A 23069-nucleotide genomic window follows, 5' to 3' on the forward strand; every position below is an offset into this window, starting at 1 on the left:
TAACTCCTCGGATCCCCAATCATGGCCTCAGTCTTGTAAATCAGCTGTTTTACCCAGTACTAACTCCTCGGATCCCCAATCATGGCCTCAGTCTTGTAAATCAGCTGTTTTACCCAGTACTAACTCCTCAGATCCCCAATCATGGCCTCAGTCTTGTAAATCAGCTGTTTTACCCAGTACTAACTCCTCGGATCCCCAATCAAGGCCTCAGTCTTGTAAATCAGCTGTTTTACCCAGTACTAACTCCTCGGATCCCCAATCATGGCCTCAGTCTTGTAAATCAGCTGTTTTACCCAGTACTAACTCCCCGGATCCCCAATCATGGCCTCAGTCTTGTAAATCAGCTGTTTTACCCAGTACTAACTCCTCGGATCCCCAATCATGGCCTCCCAGACGCATCTCCCATTTAATGTTCCACTTTTCCATTTATGATTTATAGTGTTGAGAAAAGAAATGATCAACAATGAAGGATGTTTGTACATGGTTTCAGGTGAATTGCATACAGAAAATGCATGTAATCAAATGGTTTCCAATAGATGAAGTTTATTTCTCAACATGTCTGTATATGTATTGTTAACCAGGCAGTCTAGCACTTTAACACTGATAGTATTCCACATCACAGAACACTTTTCCACTAAACACAAAGCATGTACACCATCATGACACGTCAAGGTTGGACAACGTATACATATAGACGGATGCCTGTTTCAACCTTGCTGTTGTTTCCCTTCTCTACATCTTTTGAACACCTTACTTGGGTAGCAGTGTTTCAACAAAAAATGTCTAAGAAATAACAACAGGAAGGCACACATTTTTAAAGTGGAAAACCTTCCCCCGTAGTCGTACCCTGCCTTTATGTCTTAGGAATAAAAAATGTAAAAGGAAATAGTAGATAGATGCTGAATTTAAGTCAACAGTCATCATCAATCTCTTACTACACAACACTGTTCAGCTGTTTCCAACCTGGGACGTGTTGCATAGATAGATCTACTTGCATTTGGCTTTCTTTATGACATAGGTCCAACTTCCATTTCCTCCATCAGTAGAGTGCCAAAACAATCCCTCTTTTTCCCTCTGGCTTTCTCTTTCTTAACACAAGTTGCCATGGAGCTGGAACTCTCAGAACGCTCTGGAACTTTCAGCAGTGCTGTTCTGTCCAGACAGGATGGAACTAATCACCAAACAGCAGCTCTCAAAGTACTCGCCCACTCCATGTGTCCTCTTCAAATTTGACCTTACCTTCTACTGATGCAGCAAACAAGGAACACTTGTGTCCTGGGCTTATAACATCTGCAGCTGGTTCTAAAGCAGATAGTGGTGAGATAGTGAGAAATGCCATACAAGCTGACAGAAGAAGTATGTGTCTGTGTGTGTTTGGTGAAGGTTTGGTGAAGGTTTGTATGGTTGGTGGCAGAGCAGTGAGGTAGCTCAGTTCCAGTCTGGGACGGATTGGAGGAGCAGAGGATGGTGCGGGTCACTGAGAGGTCAAAGGTCAGGGGTCAGCATTACAGTAGCCAGAAGAAAGAAGAGGAAGCTTGAGTAGCAGGCTAGAGAGAGCCATTGACCAGGGGAACAGGGGAGAGAGCCCAGGCCAAAGGCCACCAGGATGGACACTGCACACAGACATGGACCCTCCTCTCTCACAGCTGAGCCTTGGAGGTGGCTGAGGCTACACTCCCAGACAGTCTCTGTAAGACAAGAAGACAAAGATACATACAGTACATATGTCAGTCAAGTTACCATTATACAATATCTGTTCTGGAGCTATTTTCACTTTTCTTTCTAATTTGCGTAATGACCAGCTCACACAAACACTGCCAGTGATATATTACAATAGTACATTGTACTGTATATTCCCCAAAACACATATGAAGTGTGAATATTTGAAACATTTGTCCTCAACGTACAATGTTCAACAAACCACGCTGTGACGCAATACCTCTGTAGTACAGTCAACAACACTATTTACATTAGTCTCTAAACCACAGACCATGGTACAGACTGACTGATTCATTCAGCAGTGCTTCATGGTCTGTATTCACTATAGGACTAATCACACCTGTTCCGCTTTTATAGTGGTGTGGCGTGCAGCGGGATGAACAGGTGGGCCAGACGAGATGGCAGTGGGTGGGTCAGATGCAGCTGTACATGACTACTGGGTGTACTAGTTGTGTTCGCTGAGGCTGGCATTGGACCATATGGAGACAGTGGGGGAGAGGGGGGACAGGAGGGACTCACAGAGAGGAGACAGCAGAGTGTTTAGCCCCAGGGGTGCCCATGGGGGATGACATCCCCCATATAACTAATAACTAAATACACAGCCTGGTCCTCTTACAAACAGCCTACAGTATTTTAATGGCATGCAACTCTCCCTGCAGAAACAGTTGGTTCATACTATTGTAGCTGATGCTGAGGAGTGGAGAAATATAACTCTGAGGTGATTGGCCTTTTGTAGCACACAATTATATATTATTGAGAAAAGGTCATTCTGCATTTGTGGTGAGTGAGTTGTAGTTGAGTAAGGCTAAATACCTACAAGTATTACAATTATTTTAGTAAGACCAAATTCATACTGTATTACAAGTATTTCAGTAAGGCTAAATTCATACTGTATTACAAGTATTTTAGTAAGGCTAAATTCATACTTTATTACACATATTTTAATAAGGCTAAATTCATACTGTACTACAAGTATTTTAGTAAGGTTACATTCATACTGTACTACAATAATTGTAGTAAGTCTAAATGCCTACAAGTATTACACATATTTTAGTAAGGCTAAATTATTACTGTATAAAAAATAATTGTAGTAAGGCTAAATGCCTTAAAATATTACAAGTATTTTAGTAAGGCTAAATTCATACAGTATTCAAATAATTGTGGTAAGGCTAAATGCCTACAAGTATTACAAGTATTTTAGGAAGGCTACATTCATATTGTACTACAATAATTGTAGTAAGGCTAAATGCTTACTGTATAAGAATGATTTGTGTGCTGACAGCAGTGATTACATGTGATTTTGTTCAAGGACTCTCAGCAGGGATTGGAATGAAACTGTGAAGTCATTGATGTATTCTTATTCTTAAGGATGACTGAGGCACTTGAATCATAACATTGTTTGACTACTCAACCCAAGGCTCTCATTCTTCCAACAGTTTCTGATGAAGGTATGAAAGAGAGTAAGGAAAGGGTATAATGCAACGGCTAACCCCAGACGATACATATCCCTTATAAGATAATGCATAGTTTTCAAACCAATTTGCTGGTAAAGGAAAACTTTGTGGAGAGTAGAGTTCCTGTAATTTGAATCATACTACTAGACTGAGGCACTTGAATCATAACATTGTTTAACTACGAGACTGAGGCACTTGAATCATAACATTGTTTAACTACTAGACTGAGGCACTTGAATCATAACATTGTTTAACTACGAGATTGAGGCACTTGAATCATAACATTGTTTAACTACTAGACTGAGGCACTTGAATCATTACATTGTCTAACTACTAGACTGAGGCACTTGAATCATAACATTGTTTAACTACTAGACTGAGGCATTTGAATCATTACATTGTCTAACTACTAGACTGAGGCATTTGAATCATTACATTGTTTAACTACTAGACTGAGGCACTTGAATCATTACATTGTTTAACTACTAGACTGAGGCATTTGAATCATTACATTGTTTAACTACTAGACTGAGGCACTTGAATCATAACATTGTTTAACTACTAGACTGAGGCACTTGAATCATAACATTGTTTAACTACGAGATTGAGGCACTTGAATCATAACATTGTTTAACTACTAGACTGAGGCACTTGAATCATTACATTGTTTAACTACTAGACTGAGGCACTTGAATCATAACATTGTTTAACTACTAGACTGAGGCACTTGAATCATAACATTGTTTAACTACTAGACTGAGGCACTTGAATCATAACATTGTTTAACTACGAGACTGAGGCACTTGAATCATAACATTGTTTAACTACTAGACTGAGGCACTTGAATCATAACATTGTTTAACTACGAGATTGAGGCACTTGAATCATAACATTGTTTAACTACTAGACTGAGGCATTTGAATCATTACATTGTCTAACTACTAGACTGAGGCATTTGAATCATTACATTGTTTAACTACTAGACTGAGGCATTTGAATCATTACATTGTCTAACTACTAGACTGAGGCATTTGAATCATTACATTGTCTAACTACTAGACTGAGGCATTTGAATCATTACATTGTCTAACTACTAGACTAAGGCACTTAGTCATGAATGCCAGAAATACGCTGTTACAGTTGAAGTCAGAAGTTTACATACACCCTAGCCAAATACATTTAAACTCAGTTTTTCACAATTCCTGACATTTTTTCCTAGTAAAAATGCCCTGTCTTTGGTCAGTTAGGATCACCACTTTATTTTAAGAATATGAAATGTCAGAATAATAGTAGAGTGAATTATTTATTTCAGCTTTTATTTCTTTCATTACATTCCCAGTGGGTCAGAAGTTTACATACACTCAATTAGTATTTGGTAGCATTGCCTTTAAATTGTTTAAATTGGGTCAATCGTTTCGGGGGGAGCCTTCTACAAGTTTCCCACAATAAGTTGGGTGAATTTTGGCCCATTCCTCCTGACAGAGCTGGTGTACCCGAGTCAGGTTTGTAGGCCTCCTTGATCTCACACACTTTTTTAGCTCTGCCCAGAGATTTTCTATAGGATTGAGGTCAGGGCTTTGTGATGGTCACTCCAATACCTTGACTTTGCTGTCCTTAAGCCACTTTGCCGCAACTTTGGAAGTATGCTTGGGGTCATTGTCCATTTGGAAGACCCATTTGCAACCAAGCCTTAACTTCCTGACTGATGTCTTGAGATGTTGCTTCAATATATCCACAAAATTTTTCTACCTCATGATGCCATCTATTTTGTGAAGTGCACCAGTCCCTCCTGCAGCAAAGCACCCCCACAACATGATGCTGCCATCCCCGTGCTTCACGGTTGGAATGGTGTTCTTTACATTTACATTTAAGTCATTTAGCAGACGCTCTTATCCAGAGCGACTTACAAATTGTCTTACAAGCCTCCCCCTTTTTTCCTCCAGAGGACATTTCTCCAAAAAGTACGATCTTTGTCCCTATGTGCAGTTGCAAACCATAGTCTGGCTTTTTTATGGCGGTTTTGGAGCAGTGGCTTCTTCCTTGCTGAGCAGCCTTTCAGGTTATGTCGATATAGGACTCGTATTACTGTGGATATAGATACTTTTGTACCTATTTCTTCCAGCATCTTCACAAGATCCTTTGCTGTTGTTCTGGGATTGATTTGCACTTTTTGCATCAAAGTACATTAATCTCTAGAAGACAGAACGCGTCTCCTTCCTGAACAGTATGACGGCTGCGTGGTCCCATGGTGTTTAAACTTGCGTACTATTGTTTGTACAGATGAACGTGGTACCTTCAGGTGTTTGGAAATTCCTCCCAAGGATGAACCAGACTTGTGGAGGTCTAAAAAAACAATTCTGAGGTCAGTTATTTTGATTGTCCCATGATGTCAAGGAAAGAGGTACTGGGTTTGAAGGTAGGCCTAGAAATACATCCACAGGTACACCTCCAATTGACTCAAATTATGTCAATTAGCCTATCAGAAGCTTCTAAAGCCATGACATAATTTTCTGGAATCTTTCCAAGCTGTTTAAAGGCACAGTCAACTTAGTGTCTGTAAACTTTTGACCCACTGGAATTGTGACACAGTGAATTATAAGTGAAATAATCTGTCTGTAAACAATTGTTGGAAAACTTCCTTGTGTCATGCACAAAGTAGATGTCCTAACCGACTTGCCAAAACTATAGTTTGTTAACAAGACATTTGTGGAGTGGTTGAAAAATGAGTTTTAATGACTCCAACCTAAGTATGTAAACTTCCGACTTCAACTGTATGTCTCATCATTGAACATGTTCTGCAGACAGGGGTGAAAAGAAGAGAGTACTTTTTTTAAATGAATGGAAAAACTTATTTTGAATGTGCTTGCTGGCAGTATGGAATGAGGCGGAAAATGTGTTTGCAATCGAATGCTACGACGAGAGGGAGAAACCCTTTTGGCCATTTTCCCAGGTAAAGTACAAAGCCCATGCGTGTGTGTGTGGCGGTACTCCTCATACTGTACGTACCCTGACCTGGGGCCTGGCAGTTCCAGTCTTTGAAGCAGATGAGTTGTCAGAGACAGGGCCACTACCCCAGGGGCGCAGGCCCCCGACCTCCCCACAACCTTGGACTGACCTTGGAGACTGGAGAGGAGAGAGTATAGAGAGGGGGAGAGAGAGAGAGAGAGAGAGAGAGAGATGGGAGGAGGAGAGAGCGATAGAGAGAGGGAGAAATAGAGAGGTGGGAGAGAAAGAGAGAGAAAATAAATCAAACCACAAACCAAATTGATGGTGGTTTTATATGTTCTGTAGTCCTTTCTAATCAACTCTATTAGTTACAATATTTCTTTAGTTACAATGCATAGCTTCAGGATATGAGGAAATAACATAGGGTCAGACTTAAAACAACAAGTAGCTAATGGCAAACAATTCCCTCTTCACTTTAAATTGTTGCTGAGAATTGTCTTAACAGCTTTGAAAATAATCTGTTTGTAAAGATCTGTCTATCAATTACATTTCCTGTCTGTAACAGAATCATTACATCTTCCACAGCTCACACTACCCCACCTTTTAGCTTCCTTTGTTGGATGTTTTTATAATTACGGCAGTTTACAAGGTAATCACTTAATTATTCACCAATTGACACAGCCAGATAACAGTGTGATAGAAGGTCAGGCATCAGGTTTCTGAAGAGAACAGCCAGAGAAGTGGCAACTTAGCATATGAAATAGAGCAACCTCTTAAAAGGAAACAAACACATGGTAATTCAGTCATGAAATTAAATAATGGTTCTTCGCCGGGAATTCTTGCTTATGAATCATAATGTAATCTGACTGATTATGATTATTCTGTTCCGTAGACCTTAACATTCTAAATCAGAGGATGCTAGGCAAATCCCTCTTCCATCGACACTTCAGGGGAAGAAGAGGAGGAGGAGGGGATGAATGAAGAAGTGAATAAAAATATCTCCCCAATATTTAGTCACAGATATGAATATATAACAGGCTGAAATGCGCACCAGTCCCATTACGTGGAGATAGGTGGGCGGGTGTTTAAAGGGTGTAATGTCTAACTCACCTGCTTCTGTTTATGAGTTGACTTGACTTCCTGAAGAGAGCTGTAGCCTTTCCTGACATTCTTCTGTTTCATCCACTGTGAAGTAGATCCATTTTCATCCAAATCACACTTTCTCATTGGGGGACAGAGGCTGCCTTCCTCTTTTAAAGGATTTGTACTGGAGCAAGAGACTCTTATCTTAGTCATTACAGGGGAAATGTTAGATTCAAGCATTTCAGTATCTGCTAAACATTCAACAGTGTCTATCAGAGTTTCACATGGTAACGGATTAAGATAAGAAGCCTCATTATGGCACTCTAGCTGTCTCCCAGCTATACTTCCAGGAGAAATACCATGTTCTTCTTGGTATTCATTGCAGGCGGGCAGAGGTGCTTGGCTCGGACTCTGGCTTTGGGCAGCGGGAGAGGGAGAGGAGGAGTAGTAGTCAATTAATTTGGGACTGTGCATCCTTTGCCTCTTGGTGACAGCCATGCTGTAGCGGAGAGGAGGTCCAAGGTACACTTTCTCAGGACAGGCCTCGAACAGCATCTCCTCGTCCCTGATGTCTGGGGTAGGCGACAGTAAGGGGGTGGTGCTCTTGCTGTCTCTACAGGCGCTAACCTCTCCACAGTCCGAGTCGTGGGAGGAGATAGACAGGTAGGAGTAGAAGTCTCCCTTGTGCAGGTGGATGGTCCGGTGGGAGTGCTCCAGGACTTTGTCCCTGATCTGGGCTCCAGTCTGGCCGGGTCTTTCTTTGTCCTCCGCCTGGCTCTCCTTGTTCTTCAGAGCCACCGAGGCCATGTTGATGATCTCCATCACAAAGTTGTGCACGTTCTCCTGGCTCTTTTGGTCCTGGCGTGGGGGCGCCTGGGGGTGGGGGTGGCTGCAGCAGGGATGGTCTGAGTTGGGGTCTGGGATGGGTTTGGCATCTCCAATGCTCTGCTGGGTGTGGACATCACAGAGGAATGAAGATAAGAGATTCTCCTGACTGCTGTTTCCAGAACAGGGTGGATTCTGCAGGGCGTGGTGGGAGCCACCGTGGTCCTCCAGTGGGGAGAGAGAGGGGGAGGAGTGGCTGGAGCTCTGGCAGGGGATTTCCCCTCTGAGCTGGCTCTCTAGAGAGGACTCCTTGGCCTGGAGCTGGGACAGCGTCTCACACGAGGATAGCTTGGTGGCAGTGGCCATTCCCATGCCCCTCAGCTGGTCCCCTCCATTCACCACTGACTCGTTCACATAACAGTTTTTGAAGGACTCCCCTTTCTTGGTGAAAAGGCTCCCCTCCTCTCGTAACAACTCATCATCCTCATCCTTCCCTTTGATGTGTGAGTTTTCCACATTCCCGTTCTCCATGTCATCTACAAACTGGCTGATATACCTCCGCGTGGCGTTCTTCCTGTTGGTGTTCACCACGTCAGGCAGTGTTCCAAGACACTCTTTCTTTACGTTGCTGTTGGTGTGGGACTCCAGGAGCCTCAGCGATGAGCGGTTTAGGAAGGAGCAGTGCTCGTTGCCTACAGACAGCCTGTTGGTGCGGTCTTTGGATAGGGTGTCACACTGCAGCTCGTCCCCTAGAGGGTCATACCCTTGGTTCTTGTCCCTGCCAGACTGGGACTGCTGCTGGGAGCGGGATGGATTGTGGATCCAGTTGTGGAACTCGTTCTTCATGTACTCCATGCCTAGGCCTAAGGAGCCCTCCATGTTCTCCTCCTCGGAGGCGACTGACCTGTCCTCCTCCTCATCCTCCTTGATACCCAGCTCTTCTTCAGTCAGGGTCAGCGTGGAGCTAGACAGAAGGTCACTGTCCTCCTCCTCATCCTCCTTGATACCCAGCTCCTCTTCAGTCAATGTCAGCGTGGAGCTAGACAGAAGGTCACTGTCATCCTCATCATCTGTGCAGGCAGAGGTGCATGACACGTTGACCACCATGCTGATGCTGGCGTCTGCCTCGTCGTGACCCCCATGGCCTCCGTGGTGACCCCCTGGCTGGGCCCGGTGGTGGTGCTTCCTGAAGGAGGCGTTGGAGTCCAGCAGGTAGCAGCGGTTCCTCAGTACGGCCAGGTCCTCAGAGCCCACCGACGAGTCCTCTGTGCTGCTCAGCTCTGTCAGAGAAGCAGCCGAGCTCTCATTGACGGAGGAGGGGGAACCACCTCGGCCCCCTGAGAGGCACCCAGCATGCCCAGGCCCCCAAGATCCATACCCCACCCTAGGGTGGCACAGGGAGCTGCTGCTCTGCAGAGTGATGTCAGAGATGCTGCGTGTCATCTTTAGGTCGTGTAGCGGGGTCTGGATGTTCTCCAGGCGTTTGAGGAGCTCCAGAGTCCTGCAGCTCAGTTCCCCTGTGGTGCCCAGGCCCAGCTCCCTCAAGCTGCCCTGGCTGCCTCCTTCTCCCTCGGCCTCCTCCCAGCTCTTACATGGAGCCAGCCAGCTCTCCAGAGACGTGGAGCGCTGCAGAGTGTCTTTGCCGAATGGAAATAGGTCCCCCACTGCATACAGGGACTCCAGGGAGGATCCTTGGGACAGATGGGGGATCTCTCTGTCTCTATGGCCCTTCACCCCTGTCACTCTTCTCTCATCTTCCTCCTTGGAGTCAGGGCTGATCAGAATCTCCACGTTGGACTCTCTCCCATGTCTCCTCCGGTTCTCTCCTCCTCCACCGCCCTCCTCTCCTCCTCCACCGTCTCTCTTCTTCTTCTCTGCTTTGCATCTGTTCTGGTCTTGATCTCTCAGCGCCATCACAGACACACAGTCCCCATACAGCGCTACCTTGTTGGCCCGCTCTAGGATCCTGTCAATGTCCTCGTCACACAACCTGTCCCCCTCGTCGCCGTCTTCCCCAGGCGAGTTCACTCCTGGGGGGGGTCTGAGGTAGGTGCTGCCTCCTCTCCATGGGTCATCTAGACAGACCACGGAGTTGGCAGTAGACTCTTTCTCGACCTCACTGACTGACCCGCTCTCGCTCTCTGATCTGCGTGCGGACCCCCCGCCGCGTCCCCCCTTCTTTCCCCCGCCAAACAGACCCCCTAGGAGGTCTGGCAGGGATTCCACAGATGAGAAGGAGGAGTCTTTGCTCAGGCTCTTCAGAAGAGGCTGCTTCCTCCCACCTTTGACTGGAGAAGAGGTCTTGTGTACGGAGGGGTAGTGAGGCTGTCTGTAAAGCTGCACATTATGCAGGCTGTACACCTGATAGACACTGGGACGGTGAGAGGACAGAGGCGTCATTCTAGACGATTCGTTCAAGGACATCCCTCGCTGAGTGACACGCGGGCTCGACTCGGACATGTCATAGTCTAAACCAGTCCCAGGGGATCCAGGACCTGATTCACATTCAGCATTTTGTTTGTCATCAAATTCCTGTGGCTCCATGTACTCCACGATGGCCATGTCCATTTCATCCCACTCCCAGGAGTCCTCGGCTGGGCCGTGGAGGTCCATGAGACCAGCCTCTACGATGTTCCCCGGGACCTTCAGAGAGATAAATGGGAGAAGCTCAAATTTACCGGTTCAAAATCAATAAAAAAATAAAAAGCTGTTCCATTTTATTTTATACTAGGTTAATACTTTACATTTTGGGGAGACAGCAAAGCATTGAATAGCACAATTCTCTAAAAAGTGCATTGTCTTAAAATGTGCTTAGACACAGACATTTTGCTAAGGAAGACACAATTCTACAAATTGCTTGGCATCTCATTAATATAAGAGAGAGGGCCTATTTATATGAACCATTTTTATCTTATTAATCTAATAAAGTGGTAAATCTAGCACTTTCTACATGGCACACCCTCTGTAGGGAATTTCTATTAGACTTCTGTTTATTCTCTTCTTGCTGATAAGGGAAATCCCAATGACTATAAGCTGGGGTTGCTAATGCAGGATAAAAACCTTCATCTGTGAATCAATAAGCCTTAGCTAACCTAGCTAACACTGAACTAAATTATGCACATAGGCCTATAGTATAGAACCAAATGGTCACAACAAAAGGAGCAGTAGCTAGCCAGTCTTATCAAGACCTTCACCTGATAACCAACTAATAAGACAAAAGACAAGAACCCAGAAATCCACTTCCAGAAAGCAGAATAATTGCTTTTAAACATCATGTTTTCCATCCACCTCCACGGCCGGGACACGGAATGGTAAAAGATTCTCAAAATACCCCAATTGAAACCTTTTCTCATTTTCATAAATGGGGCATCTAGAGAAGGGACTAGTGCAGTCGTGACCACACTCCTTTTATCATCAAGCAAAGTGTTTCATTTCTAAACAAAGGGAATATGTTCCCTCTACTCAGGACATATCCCCCAGGTAAAACTGTACTTCAGTCTGCAAAGTCTACTTGTCTTCTGTCTCTGCTGTACTGGAATGGATATAACAGAGTAGACAACCAGACAAACTTCAAAACCCGGCCTGCCTTTTTCCTCTTCCCCACATGCACCCGGTTCCACAGTAGCACGTTGCAGTCCTCCCAGGAATGCAGACAAGAGGACAGAGAGAGAGTGAGAGCGAATGAGAGAATATGTCCATCTGATCTACATAAGGGATGTGTGGTGGTGTTGGTGGTGGGGATTTCACTACAGATTTAATAGTGATTCCACCTGTTCTCCACATTACACAAACACACTGAAGGAAACAGAGGTACTTTACAGTAATAAACCCCTTTTAAACAAGTCTCTTTTGCAATTTTTGGAGCTGAGCCTTTACGCATTGATGATCAAAAGGGGGGTTGTGTACAGAATAGTCTGAAGCTGCCAGACATCACACTGCCTGTGTACCAATTGAACCCCCATTTCCCATATAGTGCTCTATATAGGGCTAGGGAAAAAAAGAAAATGTGCAGTTTGGGAACACTGCCCTACATAGTGCACTACTTATGACCAGGGCCTATGGGGAATAGGGTGCCATTTGGGACGTATAGCTCACATATCCCGGTGTACTACAGCCACTTTCCCTGCAGTATACCTCACTATTATTAATCCATTCTAGTTACAGTGCAAAACATTTCCTTCTCTGTTGCTGGCCTAAATAACTTACCCCTGGACAGCTCACTTTGAGAGGAATAATATCACTCAAATAGCTCGTTCTAGAGTTGGGGAGCTTCATTACACGACATAAACGTAACCTTCATGACTGAAACAGAATGTATAGCTGGCTAGTTGCTAGTACATAAATGTACAGAGTGTATCCACGTGACCAGCTGTACCTACGTGGTCAATTATGCAGTTAAGTGAGACAACCAGGAGACACCCAGGTCTCTTGAGGAGTGGTCAACCATCCCTGGAATAGGAGTCTTTACAGTCAGACCTGTATGAGCTCTGCCATGCGGGGCCAGGCTGAGTCACCTGGTCTGAGTGCAGGTATATGTTACGTACAATGCCTTCAGAAAGTATTCAGACCCCTTCATTTATTCCACATTTTGTTACATTACAGCCTTATTCTAAAATGGATTAAATATTTCAAACAGAAATACCTTATCTACATAAGTATTCAGGCCCTTTGCTATGAGACTCGAAATTGAGCTCAGGAGCAACCTGTTTCCACTGATCATCCTTGAGATGTTTCTACAACTTGATTGGAGTCCACTTGCGGAAAATTAAATTGATTGGACATGATTTGGAAATGCACACATCTGTCTATATAAGGTCCCACAGTTGACAGTGCATGTCAGAGCAAAAACAAAAGCTATGAGGTCAAAGGAATTATCCATAGAACTCCAAGACAGGCAACTAAAGTACTCTCAGACCATGGGGAACAAGATTCTCTGGTCTGATGAAACCAATATGGAACTCTTTGGCCTGAATGCCAGGTGTCACGTCTGGAGGAAACCTGGCACCATACCTACGGTGAAGCATGGTGGTTAATCCAGTTTAGAATAAGGCTGGAATGTAGCAAAATGTGGAACAAGTCAAGGGGTCTGAATACTTTCTGAATGCACTTTATATTGCAAATTCCAACCTCTTCCCATATTGTGTCAGGTCAGTATCTTAATAGCATTTGAACCATATTGGGTGCAACGCAGGGTGTGAGGTCTCACCTGATCTGTCCCCAGGGCCCGCCGGAGGCGGGACTGCCACTGCAGCACCTGCATAACGATGGCCTCCCAGCGCCGCTCCAGGTTGACGGTCAGCAGCTGCAGCTGAAGGGCCTGTTGCTCTGAGTCTGGACCGATCTGCTGCTCCTGCTCCTCCTGCAGCCGCTGGGACAGCCTCAGTAACGAGGACACGCCCTTGCGCCTCCCACACACCTCCAGACACAGAGACTGGAGAAGGGAGGGGGTGGAGAGGAGAGAGGAGGGGGTTGAGAGGAGAGAGGAGGGGGTGGAGAGGAGAGAGGAGGGGGTGGAGGAGCAGAGAGGAGGGGGTGGAGGAGGAGAGAGGAGGGGGTGGAGGAGGAGAGAGGAGGGGGTGGTATGATTTTAACATGTGCAGTTTATTATTATTTTCCCTACTGCTTCTACTGCTGCTGCTTAGATGTGTCTTAATGCAACCCAGAACCAAACTGCGTCCCAAATGGCACAAATATTCCCTATGGGCCCTGGTCAAAACTAGTGCAGTAAATCGGGAAGAGGGGGCCATGTGAGACACAAACATGGCCTCTCTTTTTCTCTCCACAGCCACATGGGCGATCAGGGACTACCCTCACTCCCTCCCTGACTACCCTCACTCCCTCCCTGACTACCCTCACTCCCTCCCTGACTACCCTCCTGACTACCCTCACGACTACCCTCACAACCTCCCTGACTACCCTCACTCCCCCTGACTGCCCTCACAACCCCCTGACTACCCTCACTCCCCCCTGACCCCCCTCACAACCTCCCTGACTAACCTCACTACCCCCCGACTACCCTTACCACCCCCCTACCCTCACTACTCCCCTGACTACCCTTACTACTCCCCTGACTGCCCCCACTACCCCTGACTACCCTTACTACTCCCCTGACTACCCTCACTACCCCCAGACTACCCTTACTACTCCCCTACCCTTACTACTCCCCTGACTACCCTCACTACTCCCCTGACTACACTCACTGCTCCCCTGACTACCCTCACTACTCCCCTGACTACCCTCACTACCCCCCCGACTACCCTTACTACTCCCTTGACTACCCTCACTACTCCCCAGACTACCCTCACTACTCCCCCGACTACCCTCACTAGCCCCTGACTACCCTCACTACTCCCCCGACTACCCTCACTGCCCCTGACTACCCTCACTACTCCCCTGACTACCCTCACTACACCCCTGACTACCCTCACTACTCCCATGACTACCCTCACTACTCCCCCGACTACCCTCCCTACCCCCGACTACCCTCACTACTCCCCGACTACCCTCACTACTCCCCTGACTACCCTCACACTCCCCTGACTACCCTCACTAGCCCCTGACTACCCTCACTACTCCCCTGACTACCCTCACTACTCCCCTGACTACCCTCACTACCCTCACTACTCCTCTGACTACCCTCACTACTCCCCTGACTACCCTCACTACCTCCCTACTACCCTTACTACCCCGCTACCCTCACTACTCCCCTGACTACCCTCACTGCCCCTGACTACCCTCACTACCCCCCGGCTACCCTTACTACTCCCCTACCCTCACTACTCCCCTGACTACCCTCACTAGCCCCCTGACTACCCTCACTAGCACCCTGACTACCATCTCTAGCCCCTGACTACCCTCACTACTCCCCTGACTACCCTCACTAGCCCCTGACTACTCTCACTACTCCCCCGACTACCCTTACTACTCCCCTGACTACCCTCACTGCCCCTGACTACCCTCACTACTCCCCTGACTACCCTCACTACTCCCCTGACTACCCTCACTAGCCCCCGACTACCCTTACTACTCCCCTGACTACCCTGACTACCCCCCGACTACCCTCACTACCCCCGACTACCCTTACCACCCCCTACCCTCACTACTCCCCTGACTACCCTCACTACTCCCCTGACTACCCTCACTACCCCTGCACCCCTGATGAGGTTTCCACAACAATATGCCGTGTCAGGAGCATATAAATCAGGCTCCTAAGCCCTTTTACGCCTGTCATAAAGAGAAGAAATATTCAACATTAAAAGGGCAAAGCTTCCGTTGTAGACTGCCTTAACTTTAATACTCTAGCTGCTGCAGCTTGTGGTGGTGTGACGTCATCATGGAACCTGAACTGCCACAACCAGAACACATACTAACACTTTCTTAAACAGGGAGACACCGGTGTGTGTGTGTGTGTGTGTGTGTGTGTGTGTGTGTGTGTGTGTGTGTGTGTGTGTGTGTGTGTGTGTGTGTGTGTGTGTGTGTGTGTGTGTGTGTGTGTGTGTGTGTGTGTGTGTGTGTGTGTGTGTGTGTGTGTGTCTGTGTGTGTGTGTGTGTGTGTGGCCCAGGCCAAGACCCCCCTTTTTAAATATGCAGCAATGATAGCGACTGGAGAACCAGAGCTCCTTTCTGTCTGTGTGCAAAAGGACATAATCATTGGGAGAACAATTTATGTAAATCCTGCTCGCTCTGCAAAGCATTCTCTTACATTAACTTTACATTTTACAATAAATATTAAACACTTACATTTAAATTGTATTTTTCTCAGCAGTTTCCATCCTGTTTTAGCATATATTTACAGCCCTCCCTGGGCTTTTTAAACAGGTAATGTGATTGCAAAATGCAAAGGGCGATGGTTGTTGTCAGTGATAAAGTTATCCTGTACAATGTGCCATAGTTTTAGGTTTAGAGAGTCAGTGGCCCCTCGACAACAGACAGATGACTGAACAATACATACATATATACTACATGACCTGTTCGTCGAACATCTCATTCCAAAATCATGGGCATTAATATGGAGTTGGTACCCCTGCTGCAATAACAGCCTCCACTCTTCTGGGAAGGCTTTCCTCTCGATGTTGGAACATTGCTGCGGGGACTCAGCCACAAGAGCATTAATTAGGTCAGGCACTGATGTTGGGCGATTAGGCCAGGCTCGCAGTCGGCGTTCAAATTCATCCCAAAGGTGTTCGATGGGGTTGAGGTCAGGGATCTGTGCAGGCCAGTCAAGTTCTTTCACACCGACCTCAACAAACCATTTCTGTATGGACTTTGCTTTGTGCACGGGGGCATTGTCATGCTGAAACAGGAAAGGGCCTTCCCCAAACTGTTGACACAAAGTTGGAAGCACAGAATCATCTATAATGTCATTGTATGCGGTCGCGCTAAGATTTCCCTTCACTGGAACTAAGGGGCCGAGACCCAACCATGAAAAACAGCCCCAGACTATTATTCCTACACCACCAAACTTGGCACATCCGGGTAGGTAGCATTCGTCTTTTGGACTGCCAGATTCATCCCTCCAGAGAATGTTTCCACTGCTCCAGAGTCCAATAGCAGCAAGCTTTACACCACTTCAGCCGACGCTTGGAATTGCGCATGGTGATCTTAGGCCTGTGTGTGGCTTTTTGGCCATCAAAACCCATTTCATGAAGCTCCCGACGAACAGTTCTTGTGCTGACACTGCTTCAAAAGGCAGTTTAGAACTCAGTAGTGAATGTTGAAACCGAGGACAGGCGATTTTTATGCGATATGCACCTCAGCACTCGGTGGTCCTGTTCTGTGAGCTTGTGTGGCTTACCACTTTGCGGCTGAGCCGTTGTTGCTCCTAGCCTTTTCCACGTCACAATACCAACACTTACAGTTGACCGGGGCAGATCTAACAGGGCAGAAATCTGATGAACTGACTGATTGGAAAAGTGGCATCCTATGACGGTGCCATGTTGAAAGTCACTGAGCTCTTCAGCAAAGCCATTTTACTGCCAATGTTTGTCTATGGAGATTGCATGGCTGTGTGCTCCATTTTATACACCTGCTGAAATAGCCAAATCCTCTAATTTGAAGGGGTGTCCACATACCTTTGTATATATAGGATAGGCTGCATCCCAAATTTGCACCCATATTCCTATATATTCCTATTTTTGACCAGAACTCTATAGACCCTAGTCAAAATTACTGCACTATTGTATATAAAGAATATTGTGCCATTTGGGACAAAGTCATATTGTAGGTTTACTGAGATGCACTCAGATAGATTCAGATTATAACATACACCCTCAGCCACAATACAGGGTCATTGCAATGGGTAAAAGTACTAGCTCCTATCACAGGCGGCTGGTGGCACCTTAATTGGGGAGCATGGGCTGGAACGGTATAAATGGAATGCTATCAAACAAGTGGTTTCCATGTGTTTGATACCATTTCATTTACTCCATTCCAGTCATTATTATGAGCTGTCCTCCCCTCAGCAGCCTCCTGTGGTACCTGTAGGTAGGCTATGTCAAGCCAAGTAAAGGCAACTCATATCAATATCAGCCACTACTGCTCTACATTGTTAGACTAAAGAGCTAATAACTAGGGCCAATAGCATCATGCTAAATAAATGGGCATTGTTAGACTAAAGAGCTAATAACTAGGGCCAATAGCATCATGCTAAATAAATGGGCATTGTTGGACTAAAGAGCTAAAAACTAGGGCCAATAGCATCATGCTAAATAAATGGGCATTGTTAGACTAAATAACTAAAAACTAGGGCCAATAGCATCATGCTAAATAAATGGGCATTGTTAGACTAAAGAGCTAAAAACTAGGGCCAATAGCATCATGCTAAATAAATGGGCATTGTTAGACTAAAGAGCTAAAAACTAGGGCCAATAGCATCATGCTAAATAAATGGGCATTGTCGGACTAAAGAGCTAAAAACTAGGGCCAATAGCATCATGCTAAATAAATGGGCATTGTTAGACTAAATAACTAAAAACTAGGGCCAATAGCATCATGCTAAATAAATGGGCATTGTTAGACTAAAGAGCTAAAAACTAGGGCCAATAGCATCATGCTAAATAAATGGGCATTGTTAGACTAAAGAGCTAAAAACTAGGGCCAATAGCATCATGCTAAATAAATGGGCATTGCTAGACTAAATAACTAAAAACTAGGGCCAATAGCATCATGCTAAATAAATGGGCATTGTTAGACTAAAGAGCTAAAAACTAGGGCCAATAGCATCATGCTAAATAAATGGGCATTGTTAGACTAAAGAGCTAAAAATTAGGGCCAATAGCATCATTCTAAATGGGCATTGTTAGACTAAAGAGCTAAAAATGAGGGCCAATAGCATCATGCTAAATGGGCATTGTTAGACTAAAGAGCTAAAAATTAGGGCCAATAGCATCATGCTAAATAAATGGGCATTGTTAGACTAAAGAGCTAAAAATTAGGGCCAATAGCATCATGCTAAATAAATGGGCATTGTTAGACTAAAGAGCTAAAAATTAGGGCCAATAGCATCATGCTAAATAAATGGGCATTGTTAGACTAAATAACTAAAAACTAGGCCAATAGCATCATGCTAAATAAATGGGCATTGTTAGACTAAAGAGCTAAAAACTAGGGCCAATAGCATCATGCTAAATGGGCATTGTTAGACTAAAGAGCTAAAAATTAGGGCCAATAGCATCATGCTAAATAAATGGGCATTGTTAGACTAAAGAGCTAAAAATTAGGGCCAATAGCATCATGCTAAATAAATGGGCATTGTTAGACTAAAGAGCTAAAAATGAGGGCCAATAGCATCATGCTAAATGGGCATTGCAATATCGAGCTTTTTACATTCTCAGACTCCCTCCTCACAAATCCTCCGGCCTCATTCTTTCTGCATTACTGGGTTTCATAAACTGATTTCTCCTCCCCATTGAGTCTTAGCCTTATTGACACAGAGGCTAGGGGTATAGTCTGCCAATATTTGCTAAAAAGCTTTTCCAAATACATGGAGCACTGGTGGAGTGGCCTGCTTTCCCGCTGTATGCAGAGAGAGAACCATACAATGAGTCCATTTCAGGCCGAGCGTCAGGAAGGGCTACCAGTCAGCACTGCTGAGAACCTGGCGTCTCTCCAAGATGCTCTATTGTCCCTATCCTGATATCAGAAACCCCCAACAAAAAAGACAACAAATCCGAGCCATCTCTCAACTGAACTGAATTGTCCAGCCCACATAGCTGCAGGAAGTAGGGGTGCTGAGTGTGCTCTAGCACCCCCTAAAAAATCTACATCCATCTACATTTATCAGGTGCTTTTTAATAAAGGAATCTCAGGATTCTGGTAATATGCAATGCGGGTCGGCCCGGCAACTCAATCTAGAGGCTGTTAGAGGAGACTATATATGTGTTCCAAATGGCACCCTATTTCCTATATAGCGCACTATCCAATAGGGCCTGGTCAAAAGTAGTGTATATAGGGAATAAGGTGCCATTTGGGATGCAGCCTATTAGAGATTAGTATTTAGAGCTCATCAGGTCCTCCTCAGTGTTCTATCACCGTATCACTGTGTTCTATCACCGTATCACCGTGTTCTATCACCGTATCACCGTGTTCTGTCACTGTGTTCTATCACCGTATCACCGTGTTCTATCACCGTCACCATATCACTGTGTTCTATCACCGTATCACTGTGTTCTATCACCGTATCACCGTGTTCTATCACTGTGTTCTATCACCGTATCACCGTGTTCTATCACTGTGTTCTATCACCGTGTTCTATCACTGTGTTCTATCACCGTATCACCGTGTTCTATCACTGTGTTCTATCACTGTGTTCTATCACCGTATCACTGTGTTCTATCACCGTATCACTGTGTTCTATCACCGTATCACTGTGTTCTATCACCGTATCACTGTGTTCTATCACCGTATCACTGTGTTCTATCACCGTATCACTGTGTTCTATCACCGTATCACTGTGTTCTATCACCGTATCACTGTGTTCTATCACTGTGTTCTATCACCGTATCACTGTGTTCTATCACCGTATCACTGTGTTCTATCACTGTGTTCTATCACCGTATCACCGTGTTCTATCACCGTATCACCGTGTTCTATCACTGTGTTTATCACCGTATCACCGCGTTCTATCACCGTATCACTGTGTTCTATCACTGTGTTCTATCACCATATCACCGTGTTCTATCACCATATCACCGTGTTCTATCACCGTGTTCTATCACCGTATCACCGTGTTCTATCACCGTATCACCGTGTTCTATCACCGTATCACCGTGTTCTATCACCGTGTTCTATCACCGTGTTCTATCACCGTATCACCGTGTTCTATCACTGTGTTCTATCACCGTATCACCGTGTTCTATCACCGTGTTCTATCACCGTATCCTATCACCGTATCCTATCACCGTGTTTTATCAAAGGCCTGATCAAATCAAATTGTATTTGTCACATGCACTGAATACAACACACACCACGAATACAACTCTTAACCAACAAGGCAGTTTTAAGAAAATATAGTTTAGAAAATATTTACTAAATAAACTAAAGTAAAAAAATATTATATTTGCATATACCCATTCCCCTCCCCCATATCACAATTTGTGCCACCCATAAATGACAACCTACATGCCAATTATAGCCCATATATTGTGTTCCCTACAGAGAAGAGCAGAAGCTCTGAACTATCCATTCAGACCCCAGTCCTACCTACCCACATGTTACAGAAAACATGCTCTTTTAGTATTTCTCCAGTAGGTTTCCTGAAGGAGAAAGTCTCCACTTCTATGTTAAAGATAATAAAACAAAAACACTATAGTAAATAATACAGTAACGTCTGCAAAAACACCACAATAAATACTACGGTATACTACAGTCCGCAAAAACACTACATTCATTACTATAGTGTATACTACAGTTTTCTTTTGCTATTGTATTGATACTATAGTTAACTGTAAAGACTAGAGTAAATACTACAGTATACTAAATCTGCAAACATACTACAGTGAATACTACAGTAAAGTCAGCAAAAACATTACAGTGAATATTATAGTATTTATATCATATTATACTATATAATTTTTTCATGTGGGAGAGCATGTACAGTAATTACAGTAATCCCAGGCAAATAACAGCACAGTGAAATAGAGACCTAAGTATCTGTCTCGATTCATCCTCTTTCCATTCAGTAAAAACAGGTGTACAGTAAGATTTATGTTACATTTCCCAGAATGCAATCCACTTGAAGTGTCAGAGAGAAATACTACTCCATGATATGACATTATAAAAATGAAAGAGACCTGAAAATATGTTACAGCCAGACTAGTGGAGACATTGTGTTCTCTTGTCGTTTTGATCAGAGTGTACGTCGCAGAATGGATGTTGTTGTTCTGGAACAGATCAATACTCCTCCTTATCTCCTTTATTTCATTAATCTGTTCATCTGTCCATTTTTAATAAAGTGGACAAGATGGAGACGCCAAGGATGAACTAGAAGCCCTCCAGTAGAAAGTACCAGAAATGGGGATTTAACTCTGACAGTGACCCAGTGGATATTCAATCAATTACCATTAATTACAAATCTCAGTTTAATTCCATTTGTTGATTAAGTCAATTAAAATCACAAGCACTTGTTATCGCAAATGAGTGTAATGAATTCTTGTTCCCACACACATATTCCCATAGCTCAGACTCAGTGCCTCCAGCTCCATTTGTTTCTGTCACTTACAACTTCTAACGTTCATCCCTCCTCTTCTCTCTCTCTCTATCCATCTCTCTCTCTCTCTCTATCCATCTCTCTCTCTCTCTCTCTCTCTCTCTCTCTCTCTCTCTCTCTCTCTCTCTCTCTCTCTCTCTCTCTCTCTCTCTCTCTCTCTCTCTCTCTCTCTCTCTCTCTCTCTCTCTCTCTCTCTCTCTCTCTCTCTCTCTCTCTCTCTCTCTCTCTCTCTGTCTTTTTCTCTCTCTCTCTCTATCCGTCTCTCTCTCTGTCTTTCTCTATCAGTCTCTCTCTCTTTCTCTATCAGTCTCTCTCACTCTCTCTTTCTCTTTCTCTCTCTCTCTCTCTCTCTCCCAAACAACTCACACAACATTAGGAAGACACCTGGGTTTCTGTCAGGGAATTAGCTTGGGTAATAGACTGATAGTTAGGGGGGAGGGGTGTATAACGTAATTTAAAAATCCTAACTAAATGCCCCCCTGTTGATTCCTATCTGTTTTGACATAAATTGTTGGCTAAAAGCTACACTAATACATCATTGGAACATTCATTATGTAAGTGAGGTTTGGAGGTTTCTAATGATAACCAGCACCATTTTATACTACCATGGAATCCCAATTCAATAAGTGTAATGGCATAGCCACTATATTATCTAAATACCCTTGTTATTAGTGTGGTTGAAGATGTTGCAGGAAGACGAGTAATCATGCTCCAGGTGAATGGAAGATGTTTCAATACAAGCAAACCAAGCAAGATTCACCAGCGAGCCAATACAGCATCTCAACATCCAGCCTTCCATTCCACTGTTAGTATACACACAGCAGCATTAATGAGAAACCAGTAGAAGATGTCTTCATAATGTACCTATATTATAACTCCTGTTTAATTGAATTGAAAGGGTTTTCAGATATGGTATCCCAGACTTCCGAGAGGGGGGGATACATTTAAAATGAGGCTCTATTGTGTCTGGACTGCTCTCTCTGTGTGTGTGTGTGTGTGTGTGTGTGTGTGTGTGTGTGTGTGTGTGTGTGTGTGTGTGTGTGTGTGTGTGTGTGTGTGTGTGTGTGTGTGTGTGTGTGTGTGTGTGTGTGTGTGTGTGTGTGCGTGCGTGCGTGCGTGCGTGCGTGCGTGCGTGCGTGCGTGCGTACTGCTGCATACTTCACATCTTCCATTTTATAATACCTTTCTCCCACCACTGTCTGTCTCTTAACCATATTACTTCTTCCTTTTGAAGGTTAAATATTGCCTGTCAGTTAGGAAATATTCTCACATATTACATGCCAAGCTCTGGCTTTATGGAATTTGTATTTTGCCCACAAACCAAACATCCTCCCTCA

General features: G+C 44.6%; 1 protein-coding gene across 3 annotated transcripts in view; it reads right to left on the reverse strand.

Moving 5' to 3' along the window:
• Positions 1-523: 523 nt before the first annotated feature.
• LOC118371748 (A-kinase anchor protein 6-like) overlaps positions 524-23069 on the reverse strand; it is a 266002-nt gene continuing 243456 nt past the window's right edge. For all 3 annotated transcript variants that reach the window (XM_052496677.1, XM_052496678.1, XM_052496676.1), the window contains exons 12-15: positions 13234-13458; positions 7230-10670; positions 6180-6296; positions 524-1688 (exon numbers count right to left, since the gene is read on the reverse strand). In XM_052496677.1, coding sequence (XP_052352637.1) covers positions 1641-1688; positions 6180-6296; positions 7230-10670; positions 13234-13458 — 3831 coding nt within the window. In that variant the 3' untranslated portion in view covers positions 524-1640. The remainder of the gene's footprint in view (positions 1689-6179; positions 6297-7229; positions 10671-13233; positions 13459-23069) is intronic.

The sequence above is a fragment of the Oncorhynchus keta genome, chromosome 35 (genome assembly GCF_023373465.1).
Source record: "Oncorhynchus keta strain PuntledgeMale-10-30-2019 chromosome 35, Oket_V2, whole genome shotgun sequence".
In the NCBI taxonomy this organism is placed as follows: domain Eukaryota; kingdom Metazoa; phylum Chordata; class Actinopteri; order Salmoniformes; family Salmonidae; genus Oncorhynchus; species Oncorhynchus keta.